The sequence below is a fragment of the Pygoscelis adeliae genome, unplaced genomic scaffold (genome assembly GCF_000699105.1).
Source record: "Pygoscelis adeliae isolate BGI_AS28 unplaced genomic scaffold, ASM69910v1 Scaffold48, whole genome shotgun sequence".
Taxonomy (NCBI): domain Eukaryota; kingdom Metazoa; phylum Chordata; class Aves; order Sphenisciformes; family Spheniscidae; genus Pygoscelis; species Pygoscelis adeliae.
In genome coordinates this window covers 2587392-2608500 of record NW_008825618.1, presented here as the reverse complement: position 1 = coordinate 2608500, position 21109 = coordinate 2587392, and the positions used below count along the sequence as shown (strand labels likewise).

Genomic DNA, 21109 nt, shown 5'->3' with positions numbered 1-21109 from the left:
ACCTGGAGTACTGCATCCAGCTCTGGAGCCCTCAGCAGAAGAAAGACAGGGACCTGTTGGAGCGGGTCCATAGGAGGGTCACAAAAATGATCAGGGGGCTGGAACACCTCTCCCCTGAAGAAAGGCTGAGAGAGTTGGGGTTGTTCAGCCTAGAGAAGAGAAGGCTTCGAGGAGACCGTATTGCAGCCTATCAGTACTTAAAGGGGGTTTATAAGCAAGATGGGGACAAACTTTTTAGCAGGGCCTGTTGCGACAGGACAAGGGGGAATGGCTTTAAACTAAAGAGGGGTAGATCTAGACTAGATATAAGGAAGACATTTTTTACACTGAGGGTGGTGAAGCACTGGCACAGGTTGCCCAGAGAGGTGGTAGATGCCTCATCCCTGGAAACGTTCAAGGTCAGGTTGGACAGGAGTCTCAGCCACCTGATCTAGTTGAAGATGTCCCTGCTCATTGCAGGAGGGTTGGACTAGATGACCTTTAGAGGTCCCTTCCAACCCAAACTATTTTATGATTCTATGATTCTGTATTTGTAAATCCTGACAGTAAAACAACAATTCACCTCTTAGCTTTTCTCTCTCTTGTAGGGTGATAGTTCCTATGTAAAGGACCGTTGGTGTGTGTTTGATGGATTCATGGTCTTTTGTCTTTGGGTGTCACTGGTTTTACAGGTAATTATTTCACTTACCTTTTTCAATGAATAGTTCCTTAATTGTGAAAAATATATGGCACAACCAAGTAATTACGGGTTGTGGAAGTATAGCTGTACATGGGTCAAATTGTTTTTAAAGAACTGTGCTGAATTCAATAGCTCCATAATTGCACATTGCAGTATATCTACATTAGTAGTAGAATTTATCTTGTTTAATTTTTCTTATTGAGATGTTATATATTAATCTGAAGCTTGCTACCGTAAACCCTCTGCATAGTCAAAAGGAAAGAGAAGGATATTCAGAGAGCCATTTATCTCTTACTCCATATGACAGCTGTGCTCATCTCCTTCCACTGAGGCTAGTAGGATGCCATGGTGACCAGCTTAGGCAAGTAAAGGGAGAATGATTCCAATGGTGGATGTTTGCCATGCTGTAGGCATATTGATATGGTGAGTGGAGGGGTTTCATGTAATATGGCCCACACCTAACAAAACCTTTTCCAAAATTCAAGTTAAAGCACAATGGAAAAAATAACTACATTTGGAAACAATTTGATAAATTTTCATACAGAAGGGAACTTGGACATGTTGCAAAAAAGCGTAGAGTGTTAAGGTACAGGTCAAATTGTGTCCTGCAAACCAATCAGTCCTTAACCATAGCCAGTTTTTTGGGTTAGAACAGATTGAAGACTGTGAGACTGGGCCTGCAATAGTATAAGGATTGTAAAAGTTCTATAGTGATTGCTGTTAGGCACAACTTACCCACTTCTGACAAATTTAGGACACATTGTAATTTTCTGCTTTATACACAGGGGAAGCTTTTTTACATCACGTACGCATGTAGAGTGAAGGTTGATCATTACAGATAAGCACCGTGGATTACCCAGTTTATGCGTTGCCAGGTTCCCCTTCTATTTTCTTAGTATTTTGAGCAAATATTAAATTAAGCAGTTACTCTCACAGAGTGAGAGACAAGGATTAAAACAAGACATTTTCACCCAATCATTAAGCTAAATAGTCTTTATGGAGTGCCTAACCTGTCAATGTATTAAGGAAATGGTTCCCTGTTTTGTGGCTTGGCTGAAATTTCTGTCTTAAGTGGAGTCTAGGAGAAGAACATTTACAGTTTTCTCATGCACTTGGAATTAAATGGAGCATTTATAAGCATACTGCAACTCATAAGGCAATCTATGTATATGTACTTTTATGTCATAGTAAAAACCTTAGTGGTGTGCGACATTAACAGATAATGATTTTCATATTTGGAAATGTAAATTATTCACTTTTAACAAAGTTGTGGGAAACTTGTGGGGTAGGACTAGCACAGAAGCAGGCAGCTGACAGAAGGCTTGCACAGTCTTCTTGAGTTGTTTGAGACAGAAGCATTATGAACATAGAGTATATTTTTGGAATTTGATTAGGATAACTTAGAAATGGATTAAAGGATTTACTGAGACTTTTCTTTTAAAAAACATGGTTAAAATGAACCATAAAATAAACCAAAAGAAAATTGAAAATTAAAATAAAAATCATGTGTAGTGTTCATAGTTTTAAAAGTTCTGAAAATGAATACAGGAACAGGACAGGGTCATCAAGAAAAATTCCTGATTCTTCTGTTTGTAGGTGTTTGAAATTGCTGAAATAGTTGACCAGATGTCACCTTGGGGCATGTTACGGATTCCACGACCACTCATTATGATTCGAGCATTCCGGATATATTTTCGTTTTGAGCTGCCAAGAACTAGGATAACAAATATCTTGAAGTAAGTAAGTAAGGCTGTTATCTGAAGAACAACAGAGAAAATTTCAGTTTTGACTTAGAAGACTGACTGCGCAGCTCAGAGAATGACCCTTCATGCTTAATGGGCGTTTTCTTCCTGAGTTTTAGTTCTGGCCGAAAAATTCTTGCTGTTTTCCATATTTAAGGAGTCATCAAGTTTCCTAGACAATTTCCTAAACTGTGAAATATGTAAATAAATCTTAAAGCATTTTGCTAATAGATGTAGCCAGCAATTTTCAGCCAATGGCAGTAAATTCTGTTCCATTATGGGCACTTAATAGTCAAGGTGAACACTTTTGGTAGGGTAGTATTTGCAAATAAAAATACATGAGCACGTGCTCTAACCATTACAGTTACAAGTGTACACGTATTGTTATATGTACAGAAATGCTTACATGCAAGCAAACACACATAAGTATGTTTGATACAGCATGTAATGGCAAAAGCCATGTAATGGTAATGTGAAAGAGTTTTTTGGTCTTTATTTGATATCAACTTTACTTCATCATCATATCTTGTCTGTATAAGTCATTAGATACTATCTTAGAAAAGCTAGATGTTATACATTTTATTTGGGGTTTTTTTGTTCCACCCTTTGTAGTTTAGAGCTGGTTTAATTACCCTAACTTATGGTTTAGAAAAAATCGTGGCTCCCTTTTCTATCTCTGCACAGAGTGAGAGATCAGTTTTAAGGGCAAATTTTCTGCAGGATGAAATACTACTTTCTCTGTGTGAGTGTATTTTCTATTCTGGAGCTTTTCAGAGGAGGCTTCACATTGCCTGTGCATTCAGTGTCATATTTATCTTTTTGCCAGGCGTTCCGGAGAGCAAATCTGGAGCGTTTCAATTTTCCTTCTGTTCTTTCTCCTCCTGTATGGGATCCTGGGAGTGCAGATGTTTGGAACTTTTACGTACCATTGCGTGACCGACGACACACAGCCAGGGTGAGTTAGCCTGTGCAGGCGTGACGTGGGGCTGTTCTTTCAGTGCATGTGTATAATTGTAGTTAGTGTCAGTGGGTTTAAATTGGACTTAATAGATTAAAAGTAGTCCACCAAAATACACTAAGATAAATTGGGGAAACAAAAATGTTAGCAATTATGAAAAACAAGTTTTAACTGCAACAGAGAGATTACAAATTATGGCATTGGGCTGCAGTCTGAGTTAGGGGGTGAGTGACTGTGTATGTGTGTGGCAGGGTGAGAGAGCAGGAGAGCAGAGGAGGCTTTAAGAGGAGCATTGCCACTTGCAGCTGATTCGGGTCACTGATGATTCATCAGCTTTTGCTGTATTCTCCTGTCTTTTCCCAGAACGTCTGGGTGTGGGGCCAGACCTAAAGTATAGGGCAGAACTACCCCTAAAATCTCACACCCTTTCTGGATCTAAGAGGTCACGGGGACCCGATGCTCAGATTTAAAGACCCTTTTTACTCAGCCTTTGGAAAATACTTATGATTAATATTTTACATTGGTGATGGAGTATACATCATGTTTTTGATTCAGCACATACTTAAACACAAGATTAACTTGAAGTACAGTATAGCCTCTTGTCACTGGGATGGCTCATAAAATCACAGATAAGTATACGCTTACATGTCCTGTTGAATTGAGGGCTTGACTGTATGCTCGACCATTGTGAGATTCTATTACATCTATTTCTTCGTTTTGTCCCTGTTTCTTTGGATAGGGAAACGTTAGCTCTGGAGTTGTAGCCTTTGCTTTAGTCAAAATTGGATTCTTTTATTCCTGTATTGAATTTGTCAGAACATAAAATAAATAAAGTAGACATTATAAGAAAGCAAAACACTGCTTAATCTGCCACTGTGCTGAATAAAAAGTCTGATTATCGCAAAACTCTGTGTTAAAAGATTTTTCTAAACTAGGGCCTATAAGCTATCAAATATAAAATGAGTTTATTAAAAGTGTCAGATACAAAAAAGGTTACAATATTATTTAAGAATATCCTAGACATTATATGGTATTTTGTTAAATGAAAAAATCGACTTTTGGATAGTTTCTTATTTATTTAATCAATACTATAGTAAAATATGGGGCTAATCTTCACCTAGACTGGAAACGAGATATTTCATTCTGAACTTTCCTCTTTTTTAAGAGAAAATCTTTATAACACAAAATTTTTTACAGTTTCCTAAAGACATGGGGGAAAAAAGTCTTTGTGAAAAATTTGTTTGTGGTAATGAGAAGATCTGTGATTCTGTGATTTACCTATGTTGTTTGGAAAAACAAGAAGTGGAATAGACAACACAGGGAAAATCAGGTATCATATAATTGCTTGTGTCACTGAATATAGCTTTTCCCTGAAATCAGCAGAGAAAGATGGAGTGGGACATAATAATGTTTGCAATATGGAAAGTTAAGTTTATAACTTTAAGGTTGCCCATGAAAATTTTGTCTAATTTCTTCTGCATGGGTTGCTCTCTGAATACTGCATTATTTAAAAAAAAAAAAAAAGAAAAACTTTATGGAAACACCTCATTTTTAGGTTGTTGAAAAGCTGAATTACACAAATAGCTTAAAAGGGTCAAATATCCAGTACATAAAAATAAAAACCTGTCTGAAATGGGATAAAGTTGGAAAAGTCAAGCATGCAGAATTAAGGAAATTTTAGATTTGAGGTTGAACATCTTGCCTTAACTCCTTTTTCTCTCAGTATCATCAAGTATATATATTTTTAGCTGTTTAAAAATTAGAAATCTAGTTTAAGTTACTTTTTAGGTACCTGGGATAGGCACCTTCAGAAAGTAATTAATCACTCTTGCCATCTCCAAACCAAAACTAACTTTAAATGGCTCCCATGGTTGTATATGAGGACTACGGTTACATGAGTGCTGCCTCATTTACTCTGACAAATTAATGGTGCTCACACAAAGAACAATATATTTTTTCTTTGTTGCTTGATATGTGGACTTATACCTTACTTTCGGCATACTGCTCATTCCTACTCTGAAAACACTTCTTTCTCATTCTTGTCTGTAACATTCATCATTATAACTTGTGAACACTTATACATACCTGATCCTTTTTTAATTTTTGAGGAATGCAGTGTAGAAGCTCTGGGTGGAGTTAGGCTGTGCCTTCTTTGTGTAGGTCAGGGCTGATCTTCCCAGAGCTGGCTTCAGAATTTATGAGAACAACCACTGTGGGCTGGGAAAATAAACACAGAGAAAGAAATAACAGTTCAGGTGCCAAAAGAGGACAATTTAGAGGCAGACATTAGTCCAAAATGTAGTTAGAAAGGAGGCAACATGCCACTTCTGAATCCAGAAGACTTTATTAGCTGAGATGTAGTAGAGCACAAAAGCACAAAAAATTGCCTAGACAAGTTTTACTTTTGTCTTTGAGGTTCAGTTTCCCAACTTTATAATGAGGATTAATCATTCCTCTCAGAAGTTGAGTCAGTTTGTCTCAGGTGGTTCTGTTCCAGGCAATGGAGAGTGGCCAAAGTTGGCTGTACTTGGCCTTAAATAACTTCAGAGTCTTTAATGAGCCACAGCTGTAAATACTCAGTATTTCTGCAAACCAGATCCCAGGCTCCCAAGTCAAGATTAGAAAATGAAAGCATCCAATTTGTGACCACCTGTGGGAACTTTAATTTTAGGTGATCTGCCTCGTATTATGCAGAATTCTATGGCAAGCGGCAAGGGTAAAGTCTTATTATTGAGGTCAAGACTTCATCTATTTCAGAAATTTTAAAAATCGCTCTTTTTAAGTCTGCTGCTTTCTGAATTATTATTATAAGGGAAGCAAGTGTCTTTTGAAAACGGCGTCTTAAAATCTTGCTATTCTTTTTTTATTTGAAAGGATGTGGCAGCCTCATCAGACACTCATTGCCTCTTTGACTGCTGCAAGTTCTTTTATCTTTCCATCCTTCTTGACGCCCACACTGCCTGACCTCCTGTCTCTCTACTTCCTGAGTCATTTTCTAATGTTACCTCTGACAAACAGAAATACTGAAGTGAGCTAACTGTGGTCTGAGTTTTCATTCCATCTGTGAAATCAGCAAAATCTGACTTCCTTCCAAAGGCTGAAAAGTTTTTTTTTTATGTTTGATGATAAATCTTTTTTTCCCTCATTCTTATAATCTTCTTTATTTTGCCAGACTTTTTTTCCCCTACAGGGAACACCATCTTCTTCCTAGACAATTTTCTCACTCAGTATTCCCTTGTGATTATTACTTAACTTTTTACAACTATGCTGTCGCAGCTTTTCCCTGATGATTTCTCCAGTAGGTATATCTTTTTTCTGCCAATAAGCGGTATATTACATGGATTTCCTTAGTATGGATCTTCTTTAGTTGCTTGAAAGACACACAGTATGGTTGTAATGTAATGTATATATAATCCAATTATCTACGTAAGTCCATACATTATAAGCAGTTTGACAGGTTATTTTGTTATAGCTGAGATTAATTTCAAAGAAGTGAATAAATATGGGGAAAACAGATTGTGTTCCCGAATCTACTGTAATTTACTCTCAGGCACCTCCAGTATACAAAAGGTACTTCCACAAGGACAGGAGGGAGAAATTATTTCCAAACCATTGCTTTGGCTCTGTTAGGGTATTTTATATATCCTCACACACTAGCTACTGAGTGTTTTCTTTATTTTTATTACGAAGACATGTTTGACTACACAAAAATACTTTCATACTGCATGATTAGATTATATTTATTCCACAACAGTAAATTTTCCTTTTGTAATTCTCAGCCTGCACAGGAGCTAGGGGAAAGGAAGCCTTCCCTCATCAAAACAAAGCAAGCTAATATGGCTAACTGCCGTAAAACGTAGTACTTATCTATTTCTCTTCCCAAAGTCATTCATTAAGAGCCTTTTTTTAATGCTTTCAGTAGGGTATGGATTGAATATTTCTGTAGACCTGTCTGCCTTGTCACCATGGCAGTCAATTTAAAATCCTTCTTTGCAAGGTTTCTTGTTTAAACTAGGAACTGCCCTGGAAAACAGATAAGAAAAATAATTACCGAGTAATAGAAAGATCTAAGAGGTTCTTGGTCATCTTTCCATCTGTCTATGGATAGGCCCTGAAAATGTCAGAAAACAGCTTCAAAGACTCTGGTCCTGAAAGTTCACCACAATATCTAATAGAGGAAATAAATATGATGAAAAAGAACAAAAGGGATTTGAGATACTGTCTCACATCAGCAGTGGCAAAATACGAATGAGTAATTAGATTTCTGAGAAAAGGAAGAAATCAAAGACAAAACTTGAAAAGTCAACATAACAGGACTTCTTTAACAGGGCACATTAATTTATTGATGCTAGTTGAACAACCGGCACTGTTTTAATACTGCCTTTGGGATTTATTCACAATCTCTGTTAATGGTGATGTGTCTCTAGTATAAACTCCTCAGGGAGAAGAGAAATAGAAGAAGTCTTGCTTTTCCAGGCCTGATGTTGTTTAGACCCCAACCAAAATCAAGAAACATACAGCATCAGACTAAAAGGGAAGTAATTCAATCCAAGTGGGATCCTATCAAAAGGATGGAAGAGAGTGCTGAGGTGATGGCCACTATTGGTGCCCAAGGGAAGCAGTCTTCAGGACTGGACTCTCCTCACTTTCAGAGGGCATGTGATTTCTGAGCAGAAATCCTGGTTTTGTCTAGAACTGTTACATAGACAGTTATCCAAAGCAATTGGGCTGTTGATTCATTTCACACAGGCTTTCCAGTGTTTTTGTTTGCCCAGCTCCATTTTGAGTGAGAAGGTGACCTTTTAATGAAGATCTATGACAGAGTGATTGGAACCCAGTAACCTCAGCACTTGGTGTCTCAGTAATGACGCGTGCTTACCTGTATTAAGATTTGGAGCCATTCGGGTTTACACAACTCTTTGTCCCAGTGAAGACATCAAAGTTTATTGAACTTCTACTCAGCCTGTCAACCTTTATTGGATTCCTCTCCTTCTCTGGCTAGTAAGTACTCCTTTTGAGTAAGCTGGAGTGAATTTTATAGACTATGGTGAAACTGGCTGACTATAAATACAATAATTTGAATAATGTAACTGCCACATCTCTACAACTACCACAACTCCAAAAAGTTCTATATTTATCCACAAGATTTTTACCTTATAATTGCTGTACAGAATTAAGGCCTGGGGAGTACTGAACTTTCCACAGGAAACCTGCAGGAGGCCAGTATGCCACAAGTCAGGACATTCTCCAGTATATCATAAAATTGAGGGAAAGGCCAAGCATCACTAGAAAAAGGAATGATAAGAGTGCTATCCATTGAATCTGCCAGGCGGGTGATCGGGTGCTTTCTTGAATAGAAAGGAAGCTGGAAAAGTTCTTGTTCAATATCTTTCTTTGTTCAATATCTTTATCAATGATCTGGATGAGGGGATCGAGTGCACCCTCAGTAAGTTTGCAGACGACACCAAGTTGGGCGGCAGTGTTGATCTGCTCGAGGGTAGGAAGGCTCTGCAGAGGGGCCTGGACAGGCTGGATCGATGGGCCAAGGCCAACTGTATGAGATTCAACAAGGCCAAGCGCCGGGTCCTGCACTTCGGCCACAACAACCCCATGCAGCGCTACAGGCTTGGGGAAGAGTGGCTGGAAAGCTGCCTGGCGGAAAAGGACCTGGGGGTGCTGGTCGACAGCCGGCTGAACATGAGCCAGCAGTGTGCCCAGGCGGCCAAGAAAGCCAATGGCATCCTGGCCTGTATCAGAACTAGTGTGGCCAGCAGGAGTAGGGAAGTGATCGTGCCCCTCTACTCGGCCCTGGTGAGGCCGCACCTCGAATACTGTGTTTAGTTTTGGGCCCCTCACTACAAGAAGGACATTGAGATGTTGGAGTGTGTCCAGAGAAGGGCAACGAGGCTGGTGAGGGGTCTGGAGAACAAGTCTTATGAGGAGCGTCTGAGGGAACTGGGGTTGTTTAGCGTGGAGAAAAGGAGGCTGAGGGGAGACCTCATCGCTCTCTACAACTCCCTGAAAGGAGGTTGTAGCGAGGTGGGTGTCGGTCTCTTCTCCCAAGTAACTGGCGAAAGGACGAGAGGAAATGGCCTCAAGTTGCGCCAGGGGAGGTTTAGATTGGACATGAGGAAAAGCTTCTTTACTGAAAGAGTGGTTAAACATTGGAAGAGGCTGCCTAGGGAAGTGGTTGAGTACCCATCCCTGGAAGTATTTAAAAGACGTGTAGATGAGGCGCTTAGGGACATGGTTTAGTGGGCATGGTGGTGTTGGGTTGACGGTTGGACTCGAGGATCTTAGAGGTCTTTTCCAACCTTAATGATTCTATGATTCTATGATTCTATGATTCTATGATTCTATGATTCTATGATTCTATGATTCTATGATTCTATGATTCTATGATTCTATGATTCTATGATTCTCTTCTTTATATTGCAAGAGGAAGCCAGACAACCAATGGAGAAGTCTGTGGATGTCCTGACATTCACAGGTTAGACAGCAGTTATCACTGAGCAGTACATCTCCCTTAGCCTGGAAACGCTGTAAGGAAGAGTCACTTCTGCATATGCAAGTAAGGAACAGGAAATAATAAGAAACATGGTCTAAAAGAGACTTCAGCTCTCTTTCCGTGAGTGATATATCTCCTATGTTGTTTTGAAAACCAGGTGACTCTTTTTAGTTTTGTACTGCTTTCTCAAAGCTGAACGTGATGTCTAAATTTGATTCCTGTCCCAGTCCCTTGGATTACTGCAATTCAAGGAGCTCAACATGACCCAGCAATGTGCGCTCGCAGCCCAGAAAGCCAACTGTAACCTGGGCTGCATCAAAAGAAGCATGACCAGCAGGTCGAGGGAGGTGATTCTGCCCCTCTACTCCACTCTCATGAGACCCCACCTGGAGTATTACGCCCAGCTCTGGGGCCCCCAACATAAGAAGGACATGGACCTGTTAAAGCGAGTCCAGAGGAGGGCCACGAAGATGATCAGAGGGCTGGAGCACCTCTCCTACGAAGACAGGCTGAGAGCGTTGGGGTTGTTCAGCCTTGAGATGGACCTGTTGGAGCGGGTCCAGAAGAGGGCCACAAAAATGATCAGGGGGATGGAACACCTCTTATGACGAAAGGCTGAGTGAGTTGGGATTGTTCAGCCTAGAGAAGAGAAGGCTCCGGCGAGACCTTATAGCAGCCTTCCAGTACCTGAAGGGGGCCTGCAAGAAGGGAGAGGGACTTTTTACAAGGGCATGTAGTGATAGACAAGGGGTAATGATTTTAAACTGAAAGAGGGTAGATTTAGAATAGATATAAGGAAGACATTCTTCACTATGAGGGTGGGAAGGCACTGGAACAGGTTGCCCAGAGAGGTGGTGGATGCCCCATCCCTGGAAGTGTTCAAGGCCAGGTTGGATGGGGCTTTGAACAACCTGGTCTAGTGGAAAGTGTCCCTGCCCGTGGCGGGGGGCTTGGAACTAGATGATCTTTAAGGTCCTTTCCAACCCAAACCATTCTAATATGATATGATATGATATGATGAAGAGGTCTGGGAAATGCTGGAGTGTTCATCCTGAGATACTTATGAGCAGACTGAAGCTATCATCTCAGCTATTTTATTATTTCTGAGAACTTGTGGAGGGTGGGTGAGGAACTGGAAGGCAGGAAAACAGCAGAAGTTTAAAAAGGAGGAAGGGATTAGAGGCAGGGAAAGAAAAGCCAGGTAAGCTTAACTTCTATCCCTGAAAGAATTCTGTAATGAATAAACAAACAAAAATTTGTAAGCAGCTGGAAGATAACAAGGAAGTGAGTAGCAGCTAATAAGGATTTGTCAAGAATAAATGATGTCAAACCAATATAATTATCTATGGCAGGGTAACAACCATGTGAATTGGAGAAGAGTGGATGTCATATATCTTTATTTTAGAAAGGCTTTGTAACAGTCTCACAGGACATTTTTGTAAACTGGCAGAAGAAACATGGTTAAGGTGAAAATAATCATAGAATAGGTGCAAAACTGCTTGGAAAACATGCTCAGTGAGTTGATATTAATGGCTTGTCAGAACGGAAAGAGCTGGGATCCACATAAGTCTGTCGTGTGCTATTTGGAGGTTTCATTAACATCCTGCATGATGGCAGATGATAGAATATATTTATTGCGCTGAGAATGACATCAGGTTGGGAGGGACTGCAAACATTTTGGAAGGCAAGATTAGAATGAAAATGATCTTGACAAATTGAAGATATGCTCTGAAAAAATTGGATGAAAGTCAGCAGGGACAATATACTGCACTTAGGAAGGACGAGCTGTACAAATACAGCATTGTGAATGACTTTAGGAGGTAGTTCTTCATAAAGTGATTTGGGAGCATAAGGGAGGAACAGAGATCAACAGAATTGTGCTCTTGTAAAAATATATAAATTGTAGTATCAGACAACATATAGGGATCGTTTGGAGAGAGTCTAAAGGAGGTGAAAAGAGAATCAGCTTACATCTATAGAGCAGAGCGATAAGGAGCGTTTGGCAGTTTTTTAGCTCAACTGAGAGGAAGTAGCAGACACGTAGCAGTATTTGAGTGGAGAAAAACTGTTGCACAGAGAAAAGGTATCTGGTCTCTTTCTGTACTACTACTAGGATAAGAAGTAATTGTATTAAATTTCAGGAAGAAAATTTCAGGTTAGGTAGGACATCAGGAAAAAACTTCTTAGTGGTAGGGATAAGGCTGCACTGGACTCCATTCCTTGGAGAGGTTCTGAATTTCCCCACTGGGGGTCTTTAAAACAGGCTGTGGGAACTTCTCTTGGGAAAGGTAGAAATAGTCTGGGGCAGGGAACTATAAGGTCCTGTTGAGGGTTCATATCCAACCTTATTTTTCCATGATTCTCTGTGGTCCTTCTTGACATAACAAAAGTCAAGTATCGTTATTTTCAGCATCCGAAGAGCTGTTTGCGTTTGCTACATCCTTTTAAAGGGGGCCATGTTGAAGGTGGGGAGGGTTGGATGCAGGAGTGGAACTATTGTGTGTTAGGGCAGAGGTGAGAGAATCTTGTTTTTTCTCTCTTTGTGTATAACTAAACTTTGGAGTTGGGGTGAGAGCATGTTCTTGAATGTTCCAACTTCATTTTTCGTCCTACCCCACATGGCATATCCAATTCTCTCACCAAAACATACTTCTCACTGTCAGAGGTGTTACTCATTTTTGTTTTACAGTAACATAAAATATGTTTCTACTCAATTTTTACACACATCCTCTTCCCCCACCACTGCTTTTCCAGCCTCTTACCTAGTCAGTCCCTCTGTCCCCTGCCCTCTCCCTCTCATAGAAGAGATTTAAATAAATTTCCAGAAAAGCCCCCAAATCCAGCATCACTCCCTGTCTCCTTAGCATAGAACAGGCTCATCAGCTGCCTTTATTCTCAGTGAACCACACTGTTTGTACTCAACACAAATGCACCCCATTCCCTCTTTTCCAGTACCTAAAATACCAGACACCCTTCTGTCCCTGCTGTAACAGGCTCTGCTGGACTCACTGATGCCTGATTTGCCCAGCTTCCTTCACAGATTCATCATTTACTGCCCACCCTCTCCCTTCCAGCTCCTTGGCTTCATCCCTGCCCTCCTAGCTCACCTCAAACAACGGCGTAGCCTCCTCACACTCTCTCCTTATGTGGGCTGCCTGCCAAGGCAGCAGGAACAAGAGTTACTACCTATTACAGCTTGATCTTTTATGCTGCCTGCCTCTTTTCTTGATCATCATGGCCTTTGCCTAGGGGCAGTATTAAAACTACAATACAGACCAACTTTTTGTACACCTTTTACCTGGCAGGTTAATGAGAAGGGCTCATCAGCTGGTATTTGAAGAAAAAGCTTTGGTTACGGACTGTCAATGGCTCATTCAGTTTTCTCTCTTGAGCTGGATGTAGCCTGTAGGCTTGAAGGCTAGATCAACTGGGGCTTTTACGTTTGGATTTACTGAAGCCCCAGCAACGTTTCAGATCCCATATTAACAAAATTATTTGACCTTACTGGAGGTCTGCAGCTGCATATTTTAATGATACTATTCTCTGTAATGCCCTGTCAGTGAAGCCCCTTCACCAGATAAAACAGCGAGCCAGTTTTGGCAGTAAGTCCTCCTGTACACCTTGTGTACCAGTCATGCTATAAAACAGAGAGATCAAGCTGCTTTCTCCTGGGTGAAGTGAGAGCTTTGGTGGAACGGCCAGTTCCCCCAAATAGAACTGGCCAGTCAAACGGCCAGTCACCAAATGCTAGTTTCCATTTTGAGCTAGCTGAATGATGTTGAAAATTTGTTCTTAGGTGCTCAGTGATAGCAGCCCCTTTCTTTTGCTATGCTAAGAGTTGCATCTCCTGCCACTTCAGATGTTACATTAGTGACTGGCCTGTGTAAATGCCTTTGATGAAGGCATCCTGTGTATAGTCTTGACACTTTGCCACAAAAGCTTTAGGAAGGAATTTGTTTTGCAGGTAGTTTAGATTTGGATTCAGGGCAGTATTCTTTTATGATGCTGAGGATTACCCTGTCTTGTGTCTAAGCAGAAAGTTTGTCAAGATAAAACTGCATGGTGCAGTGGTGCAAAGAGAGAGCCAGGGAAACCTCCCCTGCTCGCTAGTCGTAGCTAACTCTGCTGTTGTGAGTGACGGGTCCAAAAGTGCTTGTGAGCTTTGATGGAAGTGAATCCCAGCTGAACTTCAGGCTTATGAGTTTCAAATCCTGCAGTGCAGTTTAATGACCTTGTGTTTTCCCTATAGTTAGTAGACAGCTACTCAGAAGGTATTTTTCTATATTTAATCCAGGTAAGTCTGATATGCAAACTTAGTTTTTTTGATGTGATCCTGAACATACTTTAAAATCAAAATGGATGCAGTCTTCAGCTTAGATTGTTTCATATATTTCAGTTCATGTCCTTGCAATATGAAAGAGAACGGAGGTGGTTTTCACTCTTTCTTTTAAATTCTCTAAGGAAATACTTTATTGGATTGTAATAGGTACTATAGGTATGAGATCACTTCAGCTTGTAAATAACTGATTTGATACACCTTGGTGAAATGCAGATTTGTGTAAGCTAGCTAGATTTGTTATTAACTCTTCCTGTTTATTTCCTATGTATTAGCATTTATAGCAACAGCCTCCTTCATTGTGCGAATGCCATTAATTCATGTTGTTTTGATTCCTGTGAAACAAGTCTTGCATTAGCATACGTATCTTGCAATGGCTATTTGAATTCAGCTCCCTCATGACTGATGGTAGCAGTCCCCAAAATGGGCTGTCATAGAGTTGTTATGCCATGTGGCATTTGATAAAATCTCAAAATAGTACTGTTCATGCATACTACTTCAAGAACAAATCTATACTGGAACTTCTGAAAATTTTCTTCTTTGAGCTTTGCTTTCTAGTGCCTGGATGTACATTCCAGCACTGCCCATAGGAAAGATTTCTTCTTTTACTCATTTTTCTGTGGTTAATTTCGGTGGCTTTGTTACTCTGAAGGATAATGACAGAGTGATTTGAATTTCATTTCCTCTAATGCCAGTAAATAGTGATCAAACCAATAGATTGTCAAAACTGTTAAGTAGCCACAACCATCCTGTTTTCATTTGGGCAATGACAGCATTGGCTTTGCGTAACATAAACAATCTGCCGTGAGTACAGAGTCATCTGTTATTGATGTTAGCACCTGTGTTGTTAGGAACCTAAATGCCTTGAATTTCCTTTCTGGCTAGCAGAGGGAGAAGGGTGCTTCTGGAGTGTGGTTGAACCCATTGACCTCCGAACCTCTGGAGATGTATTTCTCTCTCTCTCTGTGTTCATTGCCTAAAATGAGGTGGGATAAGTCAGGACAGCAGGGCTGCAGCCTTTTATTGTGCAGCTCCTTCTAGGGATTCAGCTAAGAGGTGCTGGGTCTTTGAATTTTCGCATCTTGAAGTGTGAGATAAGGTCAGTGATTTAATTTTAATCTCTTCAAAATTCCTGTGCAGTGAATAGGAATAGATGGAACATCAAAGGCACATTTTGTAGACCCTAACTTAGGTCACGTGTGAAATGAAAAAAAAACGCAATCAAATCAAGTCAAACTTTACCTAGTATTACTGCCTCATGTAATAGGCAGTCTGATTTAATCATGCCTTATTACTGAATATGGGTGGGAGGAGAAAGGGAGTAAGACCAATACTTTTCTTAATTTGTTGAATAAACATGTAAACAATTTTCTTCTTGAAAAAATTGACCAAAAAAGTAAGAATCTCCAAGTTCTGTCCACAAAGGCTCAAGCTTAGACACTAGAGGACTGTGAAAACTGTCAAAAAACCCCAATACTGAAATCTAAAACTGAACATAAAATTAATAAAAGATCTGAACTGAATGATAAGATATAAAAATCTATATACCTTGGGGAAAATACACTGAAAGACAATATATTAGCAGTAGTAAAATATTACAGTATCCATATATTGAATTTAGAGTCAAAAGAAACAATTGGATCATCTAGTCAGACATAATTTTATTTCCCCTCTATGAAACCTGATAGCTTGCGTCTGATTCCAGTGTGTCTCCTAGATACATATCTGTTCTCGATTAGTTGGCAGAAGAATAATTTATAAGCCAGGAAACTTTTTGTTTATACCAAAAACTGTTTCACTGATAAAAAATATGTTCCTAATTCATAATCTTAATTTGTCTGGCTTCAACTGTTAGCTTTCTATTCTTGTTATACTTTTTTATGCTAGATTACACAGAACCTTAATTCCCAGTATTTTCTCTGTGTGAATCCACTTACACACAACAATTGAGGCACCTTTCAATATGCTTTTTAATAAACTAACATTATTTAGCTCTTTAAGTCTCTTACTGCAAAGCATGTTCTCCAGTGTTCTCATTTTCATGTTTTTGTCTGATTTCCTCAATTTTTCAAATATTTTAAAAAACACAAACAAAAAACCTGTATGTAATATTAATCATAATTTGTATGAGTGCCATACAGAGAGGGATATTAGTTCATTATTGTTCTGCTTGTACAGTCTGGGAAAGCACTAGCTCTTTCTTGCCATGATGTTATTGGGACAAATATGAGAGGATGCCCTATTATATCCCCTCATCTGAAACTTTCACGTGGCATCTATATTCTATAATATAGTATTTCCATCCTCTTTTATCCCTTTTATTCCATAGGCCATAAGGTTTGCTTTCAGTTATCCTACCTCTATAACTTTGCATTTGGCTGTATTAAAGTACATTTTGTTTTATTGGATCCAGGTAACCAAATGATCCTAATAACTTCTCAGACTGCCCTGTCCTCATTGTCATTTATGTTTCTATCCGTATTCTTGATTTTATATCTGTTTCTCCCTCATTGATTACGGTAGATCATGATGATCATTTCGCTGGCAAGTATTTTTCTGACATGTCAGTTAATCAGTTTTCAGCCCATTTAGCATGTGCTTTATTGATATTATATAGTGCCAACTTTTTAATGAGTCATGTGTTATTGAATGAATTGCTTTACAAAGTCTAAGCTAGGCAATTTTATTGGACAAATCTGTAATCTTATCAAAGTCATGTTAGTATGATGAGAATTAGTTTCTCTAAATCCATACTGCCTGCCATTAATTACATTCATGTTCTTCACTCTTTAACAATTAGACTTTGTATCAGCTCGCTCTTTCTTTTATCTTGGTTCATGTCAGGCTAACCAGTTGTGCTGCTTGTTCTTTAAAAATTAATGGCACATTAGCGTTCGTCTGGAATTTCCCTGCTATTTCAAGATTTATTAAAAATTATTAGAAGAGATGAGAGATGCCCTCAGTTATTTGGGCCTGTTGATTTGAATATAATTATCCCTAGGAGATGCTGTCTGATAGTCTCCTCAGTTACTAATTCTTGAGTAGTGAAATCTGTGTTTGCCAAGTTATAATGTAAAATATGGAATGTTCCCAAAGCTTAAGCTTTGTGTTTGTAGTGTACCTAAAGTCATGAGTCCTTTAAGCATGCCCTATCTTTTAATGTGATAAAAATAATAAAGAGATATCGGAGCCAATCTGTTACCAGAAAGGTTTGAAAGCTTTATAGTTATAATTACAGATATAATTATGAGAAACATTAAATATGGATGACGTTTTCACACTTACAGTTTAAAAGATAAAACAGATTTTGTTCTCAGATTAAAAACAGGAAACTGGTTCTGTAAGTATGGTACATGATGACTTTAGACCTAAGTTTGTCTAAAAGTAAAACATAACATTTAAAAATGACCCTTGGGAATGCTAAAATTATAAAATATCAGAGGAAGAATTGTGCTTAGACATATCTGTAATCCTTAAGCCAGAGAGGTAGTCTCTGAAATTTCTTTAACTATCACCAGTGATTTTGGATGACACTGTTATTGGATTATCTGGAACCTGTAATGACTCCGGCAGCAGCATTGTCCTAAGTTGCAATCTCTTTCCGCACAAACTAGACCTATCGATAGAACTCAATTACGGTATTACTCCCTTTCACTGAAGTTAACAGTTATATATGTGTCTGACCTCAGTGACAGGAGAGTTAGCTGACAGTGAGTACACTTTGAAAAAAATATGCCCAATAATAATGATAAACTACTACTGCAAATTTTAGAAATACCAATATCACTGATTTATACATTAATATCCTCCTTGTTAAGCTGAGGTCATAATGTGATAATAATTATGATAACGATCAATAGAAAACTTCGTGATAGAAGCAAAGTTCTTACAATTATTATAATACAGTATAATTATTCTAACAATTGTGCAGGAGAGGCTGTTGTTATTGTTAGGTCTTTCTGTAAAAAGAGCAGTAGTGTAAGGAAGTAGTCTAGGAACCATCTGTTAATAGCAGTTGCATGTTCAGAGCTTCCCACTGGAGAAAATGGACTTGATTGGGTTAGCACAGCAAGAATTAAGATACGGATTTGGGAATAAAAGACACATTTAAAAGGACAAATGAAAGGAAATTTGCCTAGGTACTTGGATTGCTTGTCACCGAGCCACAAATGAACTTTGACCCTTCTCCCTTTTATTTTTTACAAGGAGTCAGATAAAAAGCAAGCACTTTTCCATCTAGGCTTCCTATCTTTTAAATTTCCAGAGTCTCTGAAAACAAGTGTAACTTGGAATATGAAAGAAATATTAACTACCTAGTGATGTATAGTAGTTGGCATGAGCTACCTGAGCTTTTAAGAGGACATACTCTAAATAGAAAAGTTATTTAAAGCTTCCCTTTTGCACAATGTTACTGGTATAATGTTGTCACAGGAACCTTAATCTCAGATTTCCTGATTTTTATTGGTATGAAATTACAGCCATTAATGATGGATATGCCAGGAGTATCTTCTTTTGTTTTTCTTTTTCATTTCTGTAAATTATCTCCTTTAAGGAAAGTCTCTTGATTGGAAAACAAGGTTCTGTGCTCTAAAACTGGACAGTGGTATAGAGGGAAAGCAAACTAAGGCTGATGACTTGGCTTATTGACCATAGGAACCATGATTTTTTTGACTTGAAGGGCCTGATGCAGTTATCCATGTGTAGGCATTTAGTGCTACTTGAAATAACTGATGTGTCCAAGACACTAAAGTATGACACAGGGCTCTCAGGTGTGGCACAGGACCTACAGAGACCTGTGACCTCCTAAATCAGCATCTAAAGGTTAAGAGGGTTACCATCAGGCATCCCAAATGGCACTAGCAATCTGTGTGAGGAAATCAAATTGAGTTACGAGTTTTGGGTATTTGCATGGACTCAGTTGCAGGACGGAGCTTTAAATCTAGAATGCAAAGTGTTTGTGAGTAAATATAGCTTATTCTGCGTTTGATGTGAAAATCTGTTCTTTTGTACGATTCAATGTAGTAGTAAGAAATTAGCAAGAAAGAAGTCAGTATTTGCTACCCTAGAAGTTAGTATTTGCTGTATCAGATCTGTGACCCAAGAGGTTCCGTTATCGTTAATCTGCCAGTCTATACATATCTTGCATTTATATTTTGGTGCTTCAAAGAAAGCTCCAAAAACATTGTTAAAATCAGGATGCTCGTGACACAGCTGACCTTATTTTCCCACTATGAATCCAGCTTGTACATTACATCTCATTTCATAAAATACTGATGTAATATAGAATTTAAAGCTTAAAAAAATGTTCATGGGCTATAATAATGGTCTAGAGTGGTGCAGTGAAGCTGTTTCATGGAAGTAGATCACCCTAGTTTTAAGAATAAAGACAAATTAATTACATATCATTCACCTATATAATGTAACAGAGCAGTATTAATAATACTCATGAGATAACTTGTCTAAAGTCAATGTAGAACCACAGTATTACTTCATCAGAAAATGTTTATTGAGTGATCCTGGCCCAGAATCAATTTAATCTGAGCTTCAGGAACTTCTTCTCTGCAGCATGGAGCTCTGTGCTCTCTTCTGGATTTATTTTAGTTTACTGCAATATTCTCACTAGCTTGGTGCTTTTGCCTTGCGTTCTGGCAATATGGCAAAACAGAAGTGTCTTTTAGAAAAATGTATAGGAATGGAAATTTTTTTTCAAAATTGTGTGCTCAGAGTTAGACGTCTAAATTCATATATCAGAAGAGGAAACTATAAATTCTTGATATCTTAAAGAGAAATCTCTTATCAATCATCTGATCCAAGCCTATTTCTGTATTAGTACTTTCTATACAGCAGTGTCCATTTTGCATTTAGGTTCTATCACTTTCTGAATTCATTACTTGACATTAAATCACAGTTATTGAGAGTAACCTTTAAGCTCTTCAGAACTACATAATCTCTCTATTCTCAAAGGTTTTTGTCATCCTTCAGCATATGCTTTGTGTGATTTTGATGAAGCAGGGTTCACACAGTCCCGCAGGTCACTAATGAAAATGAATAGCACAGAACCCAGTGCCTATTCCTCTGAGGTCCCAGTTAATGTATTGCTCCCTATTTGGAAGCTGTACAATTGCTACTTACTTGCTTCATGATCCACCAGGCATTTTTTATGTCTGCTATGGTATTTTTACCAAAGCAGTAGTTCTTTAGCCAGCAGCTGTGCAGTGCTTGGTTTTGGTGCAGAGACAGACATAGGGTTCCTTTCAACTAATACAGAAAATCCGCCAGCTCCAGCTAATTCGGTTTTAGTTATTGACTTCTTTACCTAAATGACTGTTTGGAATGTTTTTTTAATACCTTATAAATAAATATCCTTCTTAATTTTTTCTGTCATTTTCTGGATCTGGAAACTACATGAGTAGATTGGTAATTTTGAATGGCTTTCTGGTGGTATCTTAGAAAATTAATAGAATGCTAGAATAAAAAAATCCCATTTTTTCTCCATTTCTGTTTTTGGCAGAAAGTCAGGCTAACAGAAAATAGGAAGTTAGGAGCTACCTCAGGTAATTTGTTGTCAAAACCTTAAGTTGTCAAAACCTCTCTTTGAAGAATGGCCCTAATAAAGAGATGATGCTGAAAGAGAGGTTGTACTCACACGATGTGTTGATTTTGGCTGGGATAGAGTTGATTTTCTTCATAGTAGCTAGTATGGGGCTATGCTTTGGATTTGTGCTGAAAACAGTGTTGATAATACAGCGATGTTTTCGTTATTGCTGAGCAGTGCTTACGCAGAGTCAAGGCCTTTTCTGCCTCTCACCCCACCCCACCAGCGAGTAGGCTGGAGGTGCACAAGGAGTTGGGAGGGGACACAGCTGGGACAGCTGACCCCAACTGA

The 21109-nt window shown here is 38.9% G+C and overlaps 1 protein-coding gene across 1 annotated transcript in view; it reads left to right on the top strand.

The window, feature by feature from the left end:
• The window catches only part of NALCN (sodium leak channel, non-selective), a 251553-nt gene that overhangs the window by 22657 nt on the left and 207787 nt on the right, over positions 1–21109 (top strand). The window contains exons 3-5 of the mRNA XM_009333336.1: positions 588–671; positions 2276–2415; positions 3248–3376. Coding sequence (XP_009331611.1) covers positions 588–671; positions 2276–2415; positions 3248–3376 — 353 coding nt within the window. The remainder of the gene's footprint in view (positions 1–587; positions 672–2275; positions 2416–3247; positions 3377–21109) is intronic.